The 17,468-nt window shown below is 48.8% G+C and overlaps 1 protein-coding gene across 1 annotated transcript in view; it reads left to right on the top strand.

Moving 5' to 3' along the window:
* The first annotated feature begins 16,821 nt into the window (after positions 1 to 16,821).
* Positions 16,822 to 17,468, top strand: part of PRRX1 (paired related homeobox 1) — a 37,900-nt gene continuing 37,253 nt past the window's right edge. Inside the window, exon 1 of the mRNA XM_038144734.1 lies at positions 16,822 to 17,383. Coding sequence (XP_038000662.1) covers positions 17,143 to 17,383 — 241 coding nt within the window. The 5' untranslated portion in view covers positions 16,822 to 17,142. The remainder of the gene's footprint in view (positions 17,384 to 17,468) is intronic.

Raw genomic sequence — 17,468 nt, 5'->3', positions numbered from 1 at the left:
GTTGGAAAATACTTTCCTTGGCCTGGCAAGTTGCACTTGGGCCCTCATGGTGCTCCTTCTGTGCTCCTTCTGGCCTCAACATTAACAAAGCTCTATCTGCTTTTCAGAGAAGGGAGTCACCATTTTCTTTTCAAGGACTAGTCAGTCTCCTCTTCCCGAGCTGCCTGCCACACTGGAGCCTTTCCTTACTTGCACCCTTCCAAGCCACTGGTTTTCTTTTCTCCTGTCTTTCGAACAGTTTCCCTTTCTACTTCCTGCAGCTGCCAAGAAACTTCATGGACCCATCTGTCCTCCAGGCCAGGCAAATAAGCAGGGCTCCCCAGAGCCACCAGGAGATGGGTGAGCACAGAGTGGTACTGGAATGCTTTAATTCATAGCACTAAAACTCAGTAGGATTAAACTCACAGCCAGTTTCAGAAGCCCACGTCCCTGCTGTTCTTCCCACTTCTCCCAGGCTTTGGGGGTATCCATGTTCACCATTACACCCTAAACACTCAGAAATCATTGCTTTCACCTACCGCGTCTGTACCCATAGAGGTGGCTGGTTTGAGTTGGACACCTCTGGGGAGGTGACAAATCACAACCCAGCTGGGCATTCCTGGAGAGAGCCAGAAGGAGACTTCCTGGTGGAGTCGAGGCCTGGGGAAGGCATTTGGGATGGCTGTTATCCTTACACACATCAAAGGTGCAAATGGCTTTTATCAAGAGGCAGTAAAACCAATCCAAAGCCCACTTTAATGTATTTGCCACATATTTGAAAGGGAATGGATTTCAGAAATGCTTTCGAGAGTTTTAAAAATTCTTCTGGACCTCTATCTTAGAGCTCTTTCCACTCTGGAAACCTGATGCTTTTGTTTCTGGGATCCCAGATGTTCTGGATTCATGACTGAGGGAAGACTGAGAACTTAAAACTATTTCTAAACCTCTTTTGAAATATGGGCACAAATAGTTTGGTTTTTCTAAACCCCTGTTAAACTCGGGTGGTTTTTTTTAAACCCAGGCCATGCTTACAGTAAATACCACCTCCTCAGTCAGCAAGAGAGACATCTTCCCATTCAGTTGTCAAAAACCCCTCATTTCCACCTTACTGAGCCTGCAAGACACTGGCCTTTTGACCTGCTGGGGTGCTTGCCCCTAGTCTGGAGCTTTAGGCCGGTCCTGTTCTGCTGGAAGAAATCAACCTTTAGTGTTTAAAACAGGAGCAAATCCTTGGCAAGATCAGAGGAACTGTAGTCTTTCTCATTTTCTTTCTTTTTTTCTTTTTTTTTTTCCCTGCAGGAGAGTTTAAACATCGCTGCTTTCATTTGGAAAGGGCGAGTGACTTTCCCATGCCGTAATACCCAGCAAGTGTTGAGAGAATGTGGTTACATAAAACCATATTTTTAATACAACCGACAGACTGTCTTGAGAGCTAAGTGTTTTTTGACAGTTTTTATGCACCTGTTAATTCAAAGCTCTTAACATGTGCCAGTTAAAAAGAGCCAGGCACTAAAACATCCACCCTGTGGACGGCCAGGGCTCAGCTGCACACCAGAGCACAGGGAATCCATGCAAGGTAGAAACTTGGCTTCCCTCACAGCACCAACTGGTACAGAGCTGGTGCAACTCTGAGCTTTTGTTTCCCAGTCCTGCTTGGCCTCGTAGATTCCTGCTTCTGCTTTGGACCTGAAGAACAGCTGACATTTCTTTGGGTTTCTTCTGTCTGCTTTTCTCACCTATGTCGGAAAGAAAAGATGCCAAACTTCCTGTCAGGACTACATCCTTAAAAGACAATACTGACAATACTTCCCCAGGCTCCTCTGCTAAATTTGTGTCTCCTTGTTTTCCTAAAGTGTGGTTGCTTTTGGTGATCAGGTAGAGCCCAGATGGAAACCTGCTGCACTGTCCTCCAGTGTGTCTGCTCAGGTATCACCTCCACTCCACTCCCTGCTCAGGTGGTCTCTTCAGACAGAAAGGAAGTTCTCCTCCTCCTCTTGTTTAATATTTTCCTTCCTCTTCACCCCTTCAATATTACAAACTTTCAATGTCTAGATTTTCTCAGGGTCATTTCGAACCCCTCACAGCCAGGTCTTCCCTCTTCCTTCTGGGACTTTCTCCCCATACTGTATCTGCTCCCATCACAACTCCCCAGTTTTAGAGTTAGGTTTAGGTTTAGGGTTAGGATCTGGCTCTGCAGTCTGTGGATCACCCAATGGCCTCATCCCTGTGGAGAAAAGCTTGAAAACTCAGCACCATCTGACATAAAGCCTCAAAAAAGCCCAGAAGGCAGAAAAAACCAAGAAAGCCTGAGAATTTTAAATACTTGCAGATGCTGACACAGTCATTTCTGCTGTAGAAATGACCAGCTAACCCTAAAATGAGTGGCCACTCATTTTTTGTGCCAGCGACTGTACATTTGGGATGTGTTTCTGTGTAAGGAAGGGTTAGCATTCCTTCTGTGGAAATTTAGTTAAGCTTAATCAAGCCTTCAGCTGATAATTGCGCTACCTTGAGGAGATGGGGCTGTGGCAGCTCTAGACCTTTCCTTTATCTCAAGGCCAAGAGGCATGAGGAGAGTGGTGTTAAGCCCAAAGCTTAACCAAGCAAACATCAATATTCCTTGTTGCATCTCTGCTAAGTTCCCTGCAGGCTGCACTGACAGATTGGGCTCATGGTGAATAACCCATCAGAACAGCATTGCTGTCCCTGAATGCTGCCCATGGGCTTGAGCTGACAGGAGGGTTCTGCAGGCAGGGAACACGAGGTGGGGCTTGTCAGGACAATAGATGGGGCTGGGATTCCACCTCAGTAACACTCAGGATGTTTATTGCAAAATCATCAGGCAGGACAAATCTGCTCCACGTCAGATGTGTGCACACTGCTCTTTGTGTTGAATTAGCTAGAACATGGTATATAGTGTTTTTATTGGCTTTACATTTTACACTGACTGCAGGAAGACACATTATACCCCATCTGGCATAAATCCTGTTGGAGCACAGTTACCCTGTGACAATTCAGAGGATAAATTGGACCAGGCAGAGTGGTATACACTCCGTCAGTGTTTTGCTGCATGGGATCACAACAGTTTTAATCATGTCCTGGGTACCCTCAAACAAAATTTTCTGTCTCAGTACTGCCCAGCTGTGCTGGTATGTGTTATGCTTATGATGTTTCCTTGAAAAACATGACTCTCCTGCTGCTGAAAGGTTGCATTACTGTTATTTCTTACTCTGCTACTTCAGCAGCTGCTGCATGGACTTGACCTGTAGCCTGTGTCTTTTCAGGGTGTACCTTCCAAACAAGATTAAGGTGTAGCTGGGGTGATCTCCTGTTCTGGAATGACAGAACTGGAAAGGATCTCAACATATCCTCCAACTCATAGTCACAACCAAGTCCACCCTGTGTGTCCTGACTGGTGACTGTCTGATAGTTCCTGCTGTGCTAATCACGTATCCTCTGAACAGAGAGACATAGCTCTCCCAGGATTTTCCTGGGAAGCTGCAAGAAGCTGTGAGAAAGCTCAGAGAAAGAATTAAAACAATTATTATCTCAATCTCTGCCCCTGGCAGGCAATCTCTGTTTGTCAAAGATGTTTACAAGAAGGAGTTGTCCCTTCTTGACCAATAGGTGAGAGAAGATTCCTAAAGGCCAATCAGGTCTTAGGTCCACCATTGTTTCTATAAGAACTGTGTATTTCTAATAATAAAGTGCCTTTTCATGCCTTCTGAGGATGGAGTCTCTGTATCACCTTCATCTGTCCCCAGTACCCCTTGGGTGATATCCTGCCTCCTGCAGTGATGGAGAATCTGTCTCAGCAGTGGAAGCTGAGGGGAACCCAAGGTCTAACTGGAAATTCCACTGCCACACTTGAACCTGGCTATTCTTACCCCATGAACTGTGTTTGAGGGGAATGGTTTTTCTCTTCCCAAGGCACAGGCCTTTCTCTGCATTACCCCTTAAAGCACATGCACAGCAGGATCTGCAGTGAGGCAGGGAGTGAAGTATTCGTGGTGGGAAGCATCCCAAACTTGCTCAGATCTGCTGAGATTCCAACAGCACCCGAGCCATCTGTGACTCATCCTCGTGCTTGTGCGTCAGCTCATGGAGAGATCCTCAGAGCAAGCAAGGCTCTGACTCCCTGCCTGCTGCCACAGAAAACAGCCCTGGGTTCCTGGTGCTTTGTCCTCACGGGTGGACAGGGCTATGATGCAAGATAAGTTCATAAGAAAAGCATGGTGGTTGTTTACTGCTCTGAAATACACTCCATTTCCAGCGACAGGAAAATTATAAGAGTCATAATCCTTGCTGAGAGCTGAGCTACTTCTCCAAACAAACTGACTCTATTTCCATCTGATTTAAATTTCAGAGAGCTGCTCGTGTCCCAAAGCTGAATGATTTTATCACCCCTTCACCAGCCCCGGCATACGATGACAGGTTTTTTTGATTGAACCAGAGAATAACTTTGCTGAGAGATCTCCCAGTTTTCACCCATCTGAGGAGCCCTGATGTTTCCTTAGAATCCCTTTGCCCTTTTGCTGCAAAGATGGGTTGCTCTGAGAGCAGAGCTGCTCTCTAGGGATTGAGAACAAAGGGAGGCTTCAGCAGAGCCTCCAGATGAAGCTTGAAGTAGGAGCTTCTTTCCTTAAGCTCAAAGAATACATGTAATATTTAATTTTTTTGAAAGTGTGTGTTAACTCCATTCAGTTAGAAGAACTGCTCATGGGGCAAAATGTGCAAACCTGAGTTAGGATGCTAAAAGTTAATTGCCTTGCTCAAAAATGTACAGAGGAAAAATCTAAGGGGCCTTTCCTTTGGCATGCTCTTTCTTCTTTAGAGAACTTTCTGAAAACCCCTTCCTAGGATTGGTGACTGTGCCAAAAACTGTTTGGCAGAAGGGTAAATCCAGAGTATCAGCCAGCAGCTAAGCACTCGAATGCTGCTGCAGGTCTCCAAATTAATTTCCAGGACAGATGCAATGGCTGATCTATCCTGGACAAAGATTTTCCTTTGCACAGCCACGTGCAGCAATGAAAGCAGCAATTTCCACTCATATTTCTGCCCAAGAACGGAGCTGTTGCAGACTTCACCTCCCCTCGATTAAAGTATCTCCGAGTCCAAACTGGACAGCTTGGTTCCCTGGAATGTGGTCCTCAGCATCCTGGGCTGGAATTTCTCACTGTCAGCCGTGATGAGAGGCTGGGATGTGAAAGGAACTTCAGCTGAATAGGAATTGCCCGGGTTGGAAGGGAATCGTGCAGCTCTTGCTGCGGGGAGAGCCGGGCTGATCTGCCCCTTAGGCTTTCTGGCCAGCGTGTTCTGGGGTGAGTGACGGCGACCTGGGTGGATAAAGGATGCTTTGTGTCAGATTCAGATACCTGGGGGAGGAGAGCAGGGAATGAAGCAATTCTGTTTGTTTTGAACCAAAACAGTCCCAAAAAAAAAAAAAAAAAAAAAGGGGGGGAGGGGGAATTATATATTTATATATCTATATATATAATAAACGAGAAATACTGAGTCAACTTAGGACATGGTGTTTGATCCGAAACACAATGTTCCATTTTAGAGTTGAATTTCATTTTTTTTCTAAAGTCGGGTTTTTCAATAAAACCTCCAAAAGGCTCATTTCAGAAACACCTACATGAAGTCAACCCCTTTGCTTTGAAAACAGTTTGGAATGAAATGTTTTGAAGTTTAAAAAAGAGCCTCCTGTATTAGGCTTGTTGGTTTTGTTTGGTTTTTTGGAAAAGAGTGCTTGTCAAATTCAGCCCAATTTCGTGAGTGGTTTATGTCCCTCCAAAATTAAACTCTGGTTAAAATTACTGTTTGCTGCACAAATTCACCCACTGTATCTATGGATCTGCCCAGGGCAAAACGGAGCCTGTGATTCAACCTGGAGCTCTTGGAATCAGGGAGGAGAACCCAGGGTGTGTGCACAAAGGAAACGATTCAGCTCTCTGCATTCAAACCCCAGCTCTTGCTTCCTTTCCAAGGGCATCTGGAGTCCCCCGGCTCCACGTGGCCAAAGTTCCCATTGTCTCCATGAGGAATTAAAACATGAAATGAAGAAAACACCAAGTGGAGAGAGGAGAAGAGCACGGGAAGAAATGGCCTCGACCCATCTAATTTATCTGCTTCCAAGAAAAAAAATAACGAGTGTGAGACATGGAAGTTTATTTCAGGCACTTTCTAATGACTTGGATGATCCAGTGAAACAAATGAGAGCAGCTAGGAGAGTGCTCTGCTCCGAAAGGGCAGGGAAGTATTTGCCAATGCAGCAGCTCTGCAAATGTGTGAGGCTGTTAAGCTCCTAATCCCATGTCTTATTTTTATGAATTTTCACACTAGTGGGATATAATGAACGTTGAACCCAAAGACATTAATTACTCGGGTCCTTTTTTTTGAGAGGAATTTCGATGGAGTGTAACGTTTTAAATTACAAGGTGTGAAATAAACTCTACAAAACTTACAGCTTTAGTGGAGGAACTCCAAAATCAAATAAAAATGCAAAACCGCTGATGAAGTCCAATTTACTGTAAAATGCTCTGGATCATGGCGTTCCAGTAATTTTTTTTTCTCCCTACATACTTTGGTTAAAATAATTTATATCCGCTGCAGTGTTTATGTACCTTAAGCTTTATTTATTAAAGGATATGTATATTTCAAGCCCAGTTTTAATGGGACATGCTGAAATCTGTAAGGTACAGTGCGACTTTTGTTCTAATCAGCACTAAATCTCTTCTCTTTACTTTTTCTGTGTTGAAAATATTCATGTTGGACGGAAAGGGCTGTGCGTGTATATAAATTTCAGAAACGTATAAATATATATATATAAAGTAATAAGCAAAATTGATTTCTTTTTTTTTTCTGTCATCAGGGCAAATACTCCATCATTGTTCAGTCTGAGCACTTAAAATCACGGATGGATTTTATCCTTGTTCTTAGAACGGGACAATTACTTCTTTTTTTAAGCAAATTATGTATTTGCCAAAGGCTGTGCTTTAGGTTGGCTGAAAATGTTTGGGAATTCACATCAGCTTGAAGAACTGTTTTGGCAAAGGAAGAAAAAGAAGTCCAAGGGTTTTGGCTTTGTTTTCTAATGAAAAGTTTTGAGATTTCATTTTGAACCAACACCCTTAAACTAATGTCAGCATGAACTAAAAAAAAAACTTGGGAAACTGAGAAACTTCTTAAAATTCTGAATTAAATGGGGCCTTAGAGATGTTCCTTGGGGGAGTTGATTTGAAAGTTTCTTCCTGTGTTTTTGTTCTTGCAAGGAAACAAAATATTTTTGCTTAAACAGATGAATTTGAAAACTGTAATGTTTATGGGTGTTTCAGTGTAGCATTAGCAGGAAGTTTGAACATTATATTATTCGGTTTAAGGAACTTAATCAAACTTGAGCCATATTTTTCAAGACATTCCAGCAAGCCTGTCTTTCATTGACACCTCAGGATGAGATAAATGGTATTTAACTGCTTAACCCTTTCTGACAGCTCTCAAATATGGATATGAAGCAGGTCATGCAAGTGTCCCATGTAGTCCCTAAACCACTACTGAAGATGGTACAATGCTTCCTAAATCCCTTTAAATGTAGTAAATGGTGCCATGGGCAGGAAAGTGACTCTCTTTCCATAAAAAACAGCCTTTGATGAAAAGGAAAAAGTCCATTTTGCCAATTTTTGTTTCAATTTAATGAAAGAAGAAAAATCTTTAAAGATTCCTGCCGCAAAGAGGGCAAAACCTCTTCTGTTTTAAGAGATGTGACAAATGGATAATTTCTGGTAAAAACCAGCTTTGCTCAACTTTTGCCCAAATATCTATGTTTCAGAGGAAATCTGTAAAATACAGAAGGTTTCAGGCCTGATGAGCCTGATTTCCTCACCATGCTTTGCTCTGCACAGAGAACCACATCATTTTCTGATGAACCTGAAGGCACAAGTTCCCAGCAAAGCAAAGTCAAATCTGGGGAGCAGAGGGGGGAGGCTTCACTCTGTCTGTCCCATGGAAAATGTTTGCTTTAGAAATGAATGCGTTTCTCAGAAGTGAACCCCCAAGCCCAGAAATGGCTGAGCAAGGAATTTAAAGGGAGAAACACTGGGAATCAGGGAGCAGAGTAATAAAGTACAGGTTTGTTCTGTAACAAATTCCAGCACTTGCAAGACTCTTTTAGACATATGGAAGTCCATTTAGGAGGAAAATTGGTTGCAGCCGCTGACTCAGAACCTGTTGGAATCAGTGGAAACATTTCCATTGTCTTCTGTCCTGAAGAAATGGTGTTTCTGTCCTTCCTTCCATCCCTGGCCTGTGCTCACTCTCTGGGCCATATGGATTTCATCTCCCTCAAAGACATGGAAGAGAAGAGGGTTTGGCTGTTTAACAGCACGATGGAGCTGTGTGGACAGGAATGGCTGATTTCTACTTGATTTGCTACAAATCAGGTAACCAGCACCTTCAGAGGAGTCACCTGGTGCATCTGGCTCTCGTATCCCAGAGCTGAATGTGGCTTTAATCACATCAGCACATTGATTGTGCCCCTCAAGACGAGCTCAGAGGAGTGAGGGTCTGTCTTTCTGCAACCATCTGATTCCTGGATTCTGGCCATAATTGCCAGGCTATCCCTGGGAAAGAGCACTGGGTAATTGCTTATTTGGATAGTGCCCCCCTTCAGCTATTTCAGACTTTTCTAGGGTTAAACACAAAGCTGCCTGCAGGGAATGAGTGAACCAAACCCATCAAGAATTGGTCTTAAAGGATCGACTCCTATTTCTCTTTCTGCAAGGCAGGCTCCCAGAAATGGGGGCACAGAAGGGGATGGATGCTCCCAAGCACTCCCTGTTCTCACAGCGGGTCACCTCCAGACATTCTAGGGATCACTCTCTGCCTCCTACCACCGAGGCCAGGACAAGTCCCCACGGAAGGGGTGACAACCTGCAGAGCAAGAAATGTTCCAGTATTTCAGCCTCTTGAAGAAAACATGGATACTTTCAGACCAGAGCTAGGCTTGAGGGAGCGCGTGAGAACAGATGGATCAGTTCTCCCCTACTGCCACCTCAGACCCTCTGTGTGGCCCAGACAGGTCCCTTCCCTTCCCTGCCCTTCCCTACCCTGCCCCTCATTCCCTTTGGTTCCCTCTGCCTTTCCCTTCTGGTGCTCCATGTAGGGTAAGAAGTGCTTTGCCCAGAGGTGCCTGTCTCCTGTTTGTAGTGACAACCCCAGTGTCACTACAAACCCCAGCTCCAGCAAAAGTGGATGTGCCACCACAGAAACGTTCCCTGAATCCAGTTCTGGTATCAGCTGGCTCTGCTTTCCTCCTCTCACCACAGAACTGAGAGTTTCGTGTCAATCTTCTCTGGGTATTTTGGACAATGAATGTGTTTCTTGCCATGTAATTAAATTATTCACTTGAGAAAGAAAAAGATGTGGTTTTGTTCCCATTACAAAAACAAACAAACAAGGACTGATATTTATTACAGGCCGAGGCTACTCAACAAGTGTTTTCTGGAACTCTAATAAATTGCTGAAGAAAGTTTACAGCTGAGCCCTAAAGATGGTTTAGTTTTCCAAGGGGCTGGGATGTATTTATTTCCCATTTTCTTAACCCACAGTATGGTGAACAGCTTAACGTGCTCTTTCCAGGGTTCATATGGTGTCAACCCAAACCCATGCTCTTCACCCCGAAACAGTTAACCACTTTTTAATTAAAACCACACCAATTATTCATTTGCAAGTTTCGCATTTATTTTTCCCTGTTTGCTCAGCCTGCTATTTGGTTTTGCTCCCACTTCGTTAAAACAGCTTCCAAAAAAAGTTTAAAAAATAATAAAAAATAAATTAAAAAATAAAAGATAAACCTAAAACCTCCAGCCACACACCAAACCCAAACAACAGAAGTAGCCAGCAAGGAGCCTTTCAGCCAAAGTCAGGATCTTGTCCTGTGCAGATGCTGTGGGCTCTCTGTCCCGTTGTGTTGCCCATGCAAGGAGCAGCCCAACAGTTCAGCAGCCAGGGACTCTCACCCTGCCGCAGTTCAAACCCTCTCCTCCCTTCAGGCACATCATTTGTGCCCAGAGATGAGTGTGGACAGATGTGGGAGCAAGGCACTTAAACACAAGTTGGTTGTCAAGCACGTGCTTAAGTATTTGGCTGGGTTAGCAAACTGGCTTTGAAGGGTTTGCGTTTAGAGAGAGCCCCCAAAACATTAGAAAGTTGATTTTTTTTTTTTTTCAGTTCATTACTGGGCCTGCCAATGACATCATTCGTTTGCAAGATGAGAAAAAGTGTTTAAACAAGATTAAAAAAAAAATTAAACAAGACGCAATTTTAATGGCCACTTACAAAGGAGATTTATGGACGTGCATAAAGCTGCTTTCCATGGGAGAGGGACTAAGCTTTTAACAGTTACCTTCCTTTGGATTTTTTTTCCCTCTTGCAATATAATACCCACAAATATTTGTGAGTTGTGACTGTGCTCCGAAGGGTTAGTCCTCTTCCAGAAAGGGGGGTGGAGGGAGAAAAGAGTGGTGCCAATTTGTCTGCCCAGACTCTGATTATGGGAGGTGGTGGGGTTTTTTTTTCCTTTCCTGCAGGGGAGAGAAGCTGGTGGGACATTTTCTCTCTCCAGGGTTAGGGATATCTGATACCCAGCCCAAGAGCAGTCCAGCAGACTGAACTTTCATCTCCAGCAGCAAGGGATTTAAAATAAAAAAACCCAACCAAACCTTGTGGATAAACGTCTTAGTTCAATTTGCAGGAGATCTTGGACTTTCTGCTGGGGAAATTAGGGCCATTTGAAGGTCTGATTGTAAGGAGCAGAGTGTGTACATGGAGAAGGGGAGAGAGAGAGAGAAATCACTTGGAGGAAGGAGGTGGTTTCAATACATCTATTTATTTATTTGTGTGCCCTGGGCCCTGCCCTCCTCCCTCCTATCCTGCTATCCAATGACCCTCGGTGCTGATTAAAGTTCCCGGGTGACCCCTGAGTGCTTTTGTTCCCCTGCCTGGTAATAAAACCCCGGTTAAACTGCTGGCTTATCCAAACCCAGGGCTCCTTACACAGCCAGCTCTGGAGCCAGCTCAAGTCTGAGCCCTTGGGAACACCAGCTTAGCCCTCTTTCAGCTTGGCCAGCCCTGCTTAGCTGCCCTGGGGCAGGGGGGAGTGGCTGCAAGTCCTGGTGGCCTCAGTGCCACCAGGTCGCTGCTGTCATAGGGAATAGGAACCCTGGAAGTGCCACAGCCTGGTTTCTTACCAGGCACATAAATCCACTGAAGTCCTCCAAGGTGCTGGAGCAATAAACACAGGCATCATCCACTGCAGGACTGTGCCCTGTGCTCAGACAGCTCACAGCCACTGCAACAAAACTGTGGTGAGGAGGTCTTTGTGCTGATACTTGGGTGGTTTCCTGGTGGAAAGAGTCATGGGTTGTCTTGAGAGGCCACAGCGTGTGACATCTGCCCCCTCCAGCCCAGTGGTGCCAGCCCTGGGGCCTGAGGCAGGGCTGCCATGGCATCCCTGGCAAGAGCAAAGCCAAGGGAGGGAAGAGCTGAACTCTACCTCAGATCCAGGCTGGGATCAGGACATTCCTCACAGCTCCTCTCCCACTTGGTGGAAAGATGATGGAAAAAGGAACCAGAAAAGCAGTTCTTGCCACTGGCAGCTGGTGAATGTGCCTGTCATCCCTGCTGAAAGCTAGGTGACAGCTGTGGCAGCTCTGCCTTGGAATCTAAAAACTGGGACTAGTGCAGACAAACTGATAAAACAAATTTCCACTCTCTCAGCCCCTCCTCCACTCGTGTTTTATAAATGGCAAGGCAAGGGAAAGGCTCCAGCCCAGACTGGGTCAGAGGAGGTTTGGGCAAGGCAGGTTGGAGCCCTGTTAGTGAAAACACCAACTCAGGTACTGCACAGCCAGCCCAGCTGCCCCTACTGTGAAAATCAAACCTCTGGGACTTGGGGGTACTCCCAGGAGCCATCCAGAGGGGGCTTGGCAGAAATACCATTCAGGAGGGGCTGTCCCTGGCTGCACTGGGCACAGAACTCCCTCCACAGCCCTCAGCTGAACCCGCTACAGAGTGCCAGGTCCCCTGAAGGTTCTGTTGCTGTGAGGCGGCTCCATCCCCACAAAGCTTTCCATCTTTCCATCCTTCCTCCCACACACACGGCCAGGGGGATGGCAAAAAATTCCCCGCAGCTGCTATCCTGGGACACCTCCCTTATTACACCTGGGGCACAGCAAAAAAAAAAAAAAAAAAAAAAAAAAAAAAAAAAAAAAAAGTGCATGGCCTTGCCCCAGCATCCACATGGGCTGGAGCATGTGTGCAAGTGTTCTCCTGCCTCAGGTTTTAAATCTTGTACAGTGTCAGTGCTGTGATATTCCTAAACAAGTTCCCAGAGCCAAGTCTTTATCACCCCCTCGAACCAGTAACAAGGCACCTTGCTCTGACTGGAGATGTGATAGCACTTCCAGGAATGATTGTGTGTGCTGTGAACTCAGCCTCAGGTTCAAAATATTGTGCAGAGGAATAATAAATCTCAGTACTAAATTGCTGCCCCATTTAAGCTTTGATTAGACTCTGATGGTCTGTTCACCCTGGAGCTGCTGGTATTAATCTGCATGCTAAACCCTAATTATAAACTGCTCATGGCATTTCCAGATGACATCAAGATGTTTGGGATTAAAAGAAACCCTGATGTTGAGTTTACAGCTTGGAAGGACTGTAGACTACCTGATCCCCACAGATGTAATAACACACCTCTGTGTGGGGAGGGAGGAGGGAGGCTTGGTCCAAGTGTGTAGCGGGAGTCTGTGGGGGACAGGTCTGGCTGCAAACCCCAGTATGAGCACACACACCCAAAATCCCCCCCACCGCTGTAAAGGGATGTGAGATGCACACAAGTGTCCTGGCAGGTGCTCCCTGTCCCCAGCTCCAGGCTCCTCACCCAGCCCTGACTGCAGCAAGTGCAGAAGGGCTTGGGGCCAGGCATGGAAGTGAACCAGCACCGTGGGATGGCTGGGGGAAAACATTCCAGGGGAAAAGAGCTCTGCTTTGGCTCCACAGCACTGCAGCATCAAGGAGTCCAGCAGTGGGGATCTCACTGGCCTGGGCAGGGCATGGGACACTGTGGATGCAGGCTGAGAAGAGGCAGAGAGATGCTCTGAATCCCTGCCTCTCACCAGCTTTCCCCTAAGGAGCCCTGGCTGATGTTCCGGAGTGCAAAGGTCTGTGTTGGAGCACTCCCTCTCCAAAGCTGCTCTGGGCCTAGGAGAGGAGTGGACATCATTTGTGCCCTCTGAATCACCAATCTAAACTGCTTGCACCCCATCCAGGCCCTCAAGAGGGCAAAGCTGGAGGGCATTCAGCATGTCTGCAAATACCTGAGTGCCCTGCACAGAGCAGGAATAGATGGTGTGTGCATTCTGGTCAGGTTTCCTACAGACACAAGCTTCTTCTGGCTGTCAGCTCCTGCTCCTCACTGCCCCCCCCCCCTTTTTTTTTTTTTTTAATTTCTAGGATGAAACACATTTGGCAGATCAAAAAAGGGCTCTAAGACTTCACACACTGAAAATGAGGTAGGGGATACCCAAAGGATTTTCCCTCACTGAGCAAAATGCTTCTCCACCTGAATGCCATGATAACCATCAGCCAGCTGAGGACTTACCTGGGTACCACAGGCTCTTCTGCCTGGTTTCTTTTATTCAAACCCGGGTGGAAGAAAAGATATTTAGGGCACCTGAAAGAAGGGGGCAATCTGTGCTGGTAGAGGCACAAGGTGTGGTGGTCAGGGCAGAGGAAGGCTTGGCTTTCTTACTCCTTTGTACCCTCCTGCATCCCACTAATGCCATCCCCAAGGGGTGTGAGCTGCCCCAGGGATTTTACAGCTGCTCATCTGCTCTGGCTGTTTCTTGTTGTTTCCAAGACCCTTGGGAGACTCATCATTGTTGTACCTGAAAAGTGGCACCAAAACTGTGGAGCTCCAAAGCTGCCGTTCAGACAGATGTCAAGGGAATGTTTCTGAGGGTTTAGAACATACTTGGAGCTGGGAACCACAGGAGCTGCCAGTGCAGGACTTCATGGGAAACTTCAAGAATCAGAAATACACTCCAGTTAGGGGCTTTCTCACTGGCACTGCAGGGTGCTTGTGATTTTCTATGAGAAGAGAAAGCAGAAGCAAAACGTGCTGGTCATCCGCAGAGATGCAGATATTTGGGGTTCCCCTTCTTGAAATGCAGCTGGGGAAGGGAAAATGGGGGAGTTTGTGGTTTTTGCTTCACTTTCTCCCAGTGTTGGACATGATGACAGCAGAGGGGAGGTAGGTTCTAAGGCAAGGCTCCAGCTGGTGAATCTCACTGATGTCCTTCAACATGATAACCACTTTTGGGAGCAGGAAGGGCAAAACTGGGGTTTGGCATGGTGTGAGGCTGAGCCTTTCAGCTGTGGGTGCTTCACCAGGCAGACTTCTGGCTCTTTCAGGACTTTTGGGCTTTTTCTTCTTCTCCCTTGGCAGAAGTGGCTCAGAGGCTCCTGCCCTGCTGGGGGTGTGAGCAGAAGGCAATAATTTGCTGGACAGGTGGGAAAGGGAGGAATGGGGCTGTGAGCAGCTCTGGGCAGGTGCACATTGGAGAGGAAAAGTGGGATGGGAGGATGGGGGAAGGAGAGCTACCTGCTCAGCTTGACACCAGAGCAATGGTGAAGGAGGAAATAAATATCTGATCAACTTCTTGATGGCCTGTGGGATGTTAAAAGGGTGTCTGGCTCTGCTGCCATGGGCCATCTGTGGCATGGCAGTCCTCCCCAGCCTCCGGATTGTGAGAACTGGGGTATCCTATCACCTCTGCTTTGGGTCTGATGCATCATAAACGGAGCTGGCAGCACAGGCACTATCCCTGTCAGAGCCCAGGAGGTTCCTGCTGCACTCATTTCCACTTCCTAGGTGTGCCTTGGCACAGGGCCTGTCTGGTCATAAGAGAGATAACTGAGAGATGAACTGCAGCCCTGTAGTGCTCTGTGCAGGCCTTGCTCCCAGTGTCCTTCCTGCTGGGACAGACAGATTTGTCAGAGTTGCCCGTGGATTCAGCTTGTCACTCCCACCCAGTGACAGAAATGCAGAAAGTTGCGTTGTAGGAGGGGTTCAGGTCACATTCAGAATGTGAATCAGGCAGCCTGTACTGGAATTCAGCCTGTGGGTGCTGCACGTGAGGGGAGCAGCCAGGACTCGCTTCAGGATGAAGCCTCAGTTTTAGAGCTGGGTGTTTCCTCTTTCCAGGGGAAATTCAGGCTGTATTTCCAACCCCAGGGCTGGGAGGGAGCATGGTCTGAAGGATGCACTTAGACATGGGGAGATGTCAGCAGGGATGTCAGTGAGGGCATTGCCGAAGGTGGCACAGAGACCTCTTGGGCTGGTTTCTGTGGCTCCTGCTGACAGCCCCCAGGCTAAGAGCAGACCCCACTGCCCATGGAAAGGGATCTTTATGGCTGGGCCTCTGCAGCACCCACTCAGGACAGCCAGCTGCAAACATCCATTTGAAGCAGATCAGGGAGAAAGAGGGTAAACCCCAGCTCACCAAGAAAGGAGGCAGCAGCCAGATATCTGGGAAAGGCACAGAAAAGGGCATTTCATGAGCAGGGTATGTACAGGTGATCACCCAGCCTGCCTTGCCTGAACCTGCAGAGCCAGGGTACAAGATGCCAGTATACGAAAGCCAGCCAGATACAGCCTTGCACACCCGAGTGAAGGCACAGCTCCTTCCCATCCAACATGTGAACATGTACCAGAGGACATCACACAAATCCTCCTTCAGATGCAGAAGAAGTCACTCTGCGCTGCATACACAGATGCACTCACAGCATTTTGGGTGTGTGCACACCCACACGCTTCTGTGCACATGCATGACTTGCCCCAAAGCTGGTCGGTTTTTTGGGCCTTTCTACCCAGTTCCCACCAGCTTCGTCTACCCCCCTGCAACCCCCCAAACTGGGGACAGCAGAGCTCTGCAGCCCTGCCCTGCTCATTTGGGTCTTTGAGACTGCAAAGGGTAAACTGGGACTGGGACTGGGGGGCAGGGGGGGCTGAAAGCAAACTAATGATGAAAATGTCTCCTCCATGCCTGTGCCTTAATTAAATGCATGGAGAGGCTCGGGGACGCACATCTGTTTTCAATCTGGAGCCCTTTGATGGCATCAAATGTTCTTTCCCCAGATCAGGGGGGATGGAAATTCTGGGCTGGCTGTGGCAGCTCGGAGCCCCGGCTGCAGGCACCGGGAGCAGCGGCCTTTGCTGCTCCGGCCCCTCGCCAGCCCCTTGTGCGGCACGGGCCGAGGGCCACCACTTGTCCCCGGCCACAGGGCCACCAGGGCCAGCACACCCTGCGGGGACCTCTTTGCTTGCCGGCCTCAGGAGCTCTGACTGTGTCCTCGGGTTTTTTTGTTTCTTTTTTTCCCTTCCCTGCTGTCCTTTCCACTTTACTCCCCCGTTTCTCTCAGTTCTCTGCTGCACTTTTCCTTCCTTTTTCGCTGTTTTTCCTCTTCCTTCCCTCTCTCCCGTTCGCACTTTCTCTTCCATTCGCCTCGCTCACCTTTTCATCTGCATTCCTCATTTTCGCTACTCCTCTCCTCACTCCCAGGGCCGCGTCCACCCTCCCCTCCAGGTGCAGCGCCGGCCGACGAGGGGAGCCTGCCCAGCACCCCCTCGGGCCCAGCGGCGGGGCCGGCGCTGCCACCCCCGGCCCGGTGCCACGTCCCGGCGGGGCCCCGCGGGCCGCCCTCCCCCGGTGCCCGGAGCCGCCCCCGCCGTTTGAAGTGCGGGGCGGAGGGGAGGGGAGGGCAGCGCAGGGGCGGAGGGAGCGGAGCCGGCGGCAGCGGGGGCGGAGGGACGGGGCGCACCCGCCCCAGCGGCCCCACAGCCGCCCTGCGCCTCCCGGCCGGCGGCAGCTCCCCGCGCCGCCGCCCCGGCGCCCCGAGCCGGCCGCCGCCTCTCCCCTCCGGCATGTTTTAAGCCCGGCCCTGCCCGCTCCCCTTCGGGCTTCCCTCCCCGCCGCCGTCGGGTCCCGTCCCGTTCGCCCCGCTCCGCTCCTCGCTACTCCCCCCCTCGGAGCGCCGGCGGCTGGGGGGGCGCGGGGGCGCTGGGCGCCCGCGGGGGGCGAGGGCAGAAAAGCCCCGCTCGGCACCATGGCGTCCAGCTATGCCCACGCCATGGAGAGGCAGGCCCTGCTGCCCGCCCGCCTCGACGGCCCCGCCGGCCTGGACAATTTACAAGCCAAGAAGAACTTCTCCGTGAGTCACCTGCTGGACCTGGAGGAGGCGGGCGACATGGTGGCCGCCCAGGCGGAGGAGGGCGGCGGCGAGCCCGGCCGGAGCTTGTTGGAGTCCCCCGGGCTGACCAGCGGCAGCGACACCCCGCAGCAGGACAGTAAGTGCGGGGGCATCCTCCCCTTCCATCTCTCGCCGGGGCTGCCGCGGCGGCCGGTGCCGGCTCCGAGGAGGCTCCGCTGGTG

Source organism: Motacilla alba, chromosome 8 (genome assembly GCF_015832195.1).
Source record: "Motacilla alba alba isolate MOTALB_02 chromosome 8, Motacilla_alba_V1.0_pri, whole genome shotgun sequence".
Classification (NCBI taxonomy): domain Eukaryota; kingdom Metazoa; phylum Chordata; class Aves; order Passeriformes; family Motacillidae; genus Motacilla; species Motacilla alba.
Note: the sequence above shows the minus strand (reverse complement) of the source record. Positions and strands in the feature narration are given on the sequence as shown.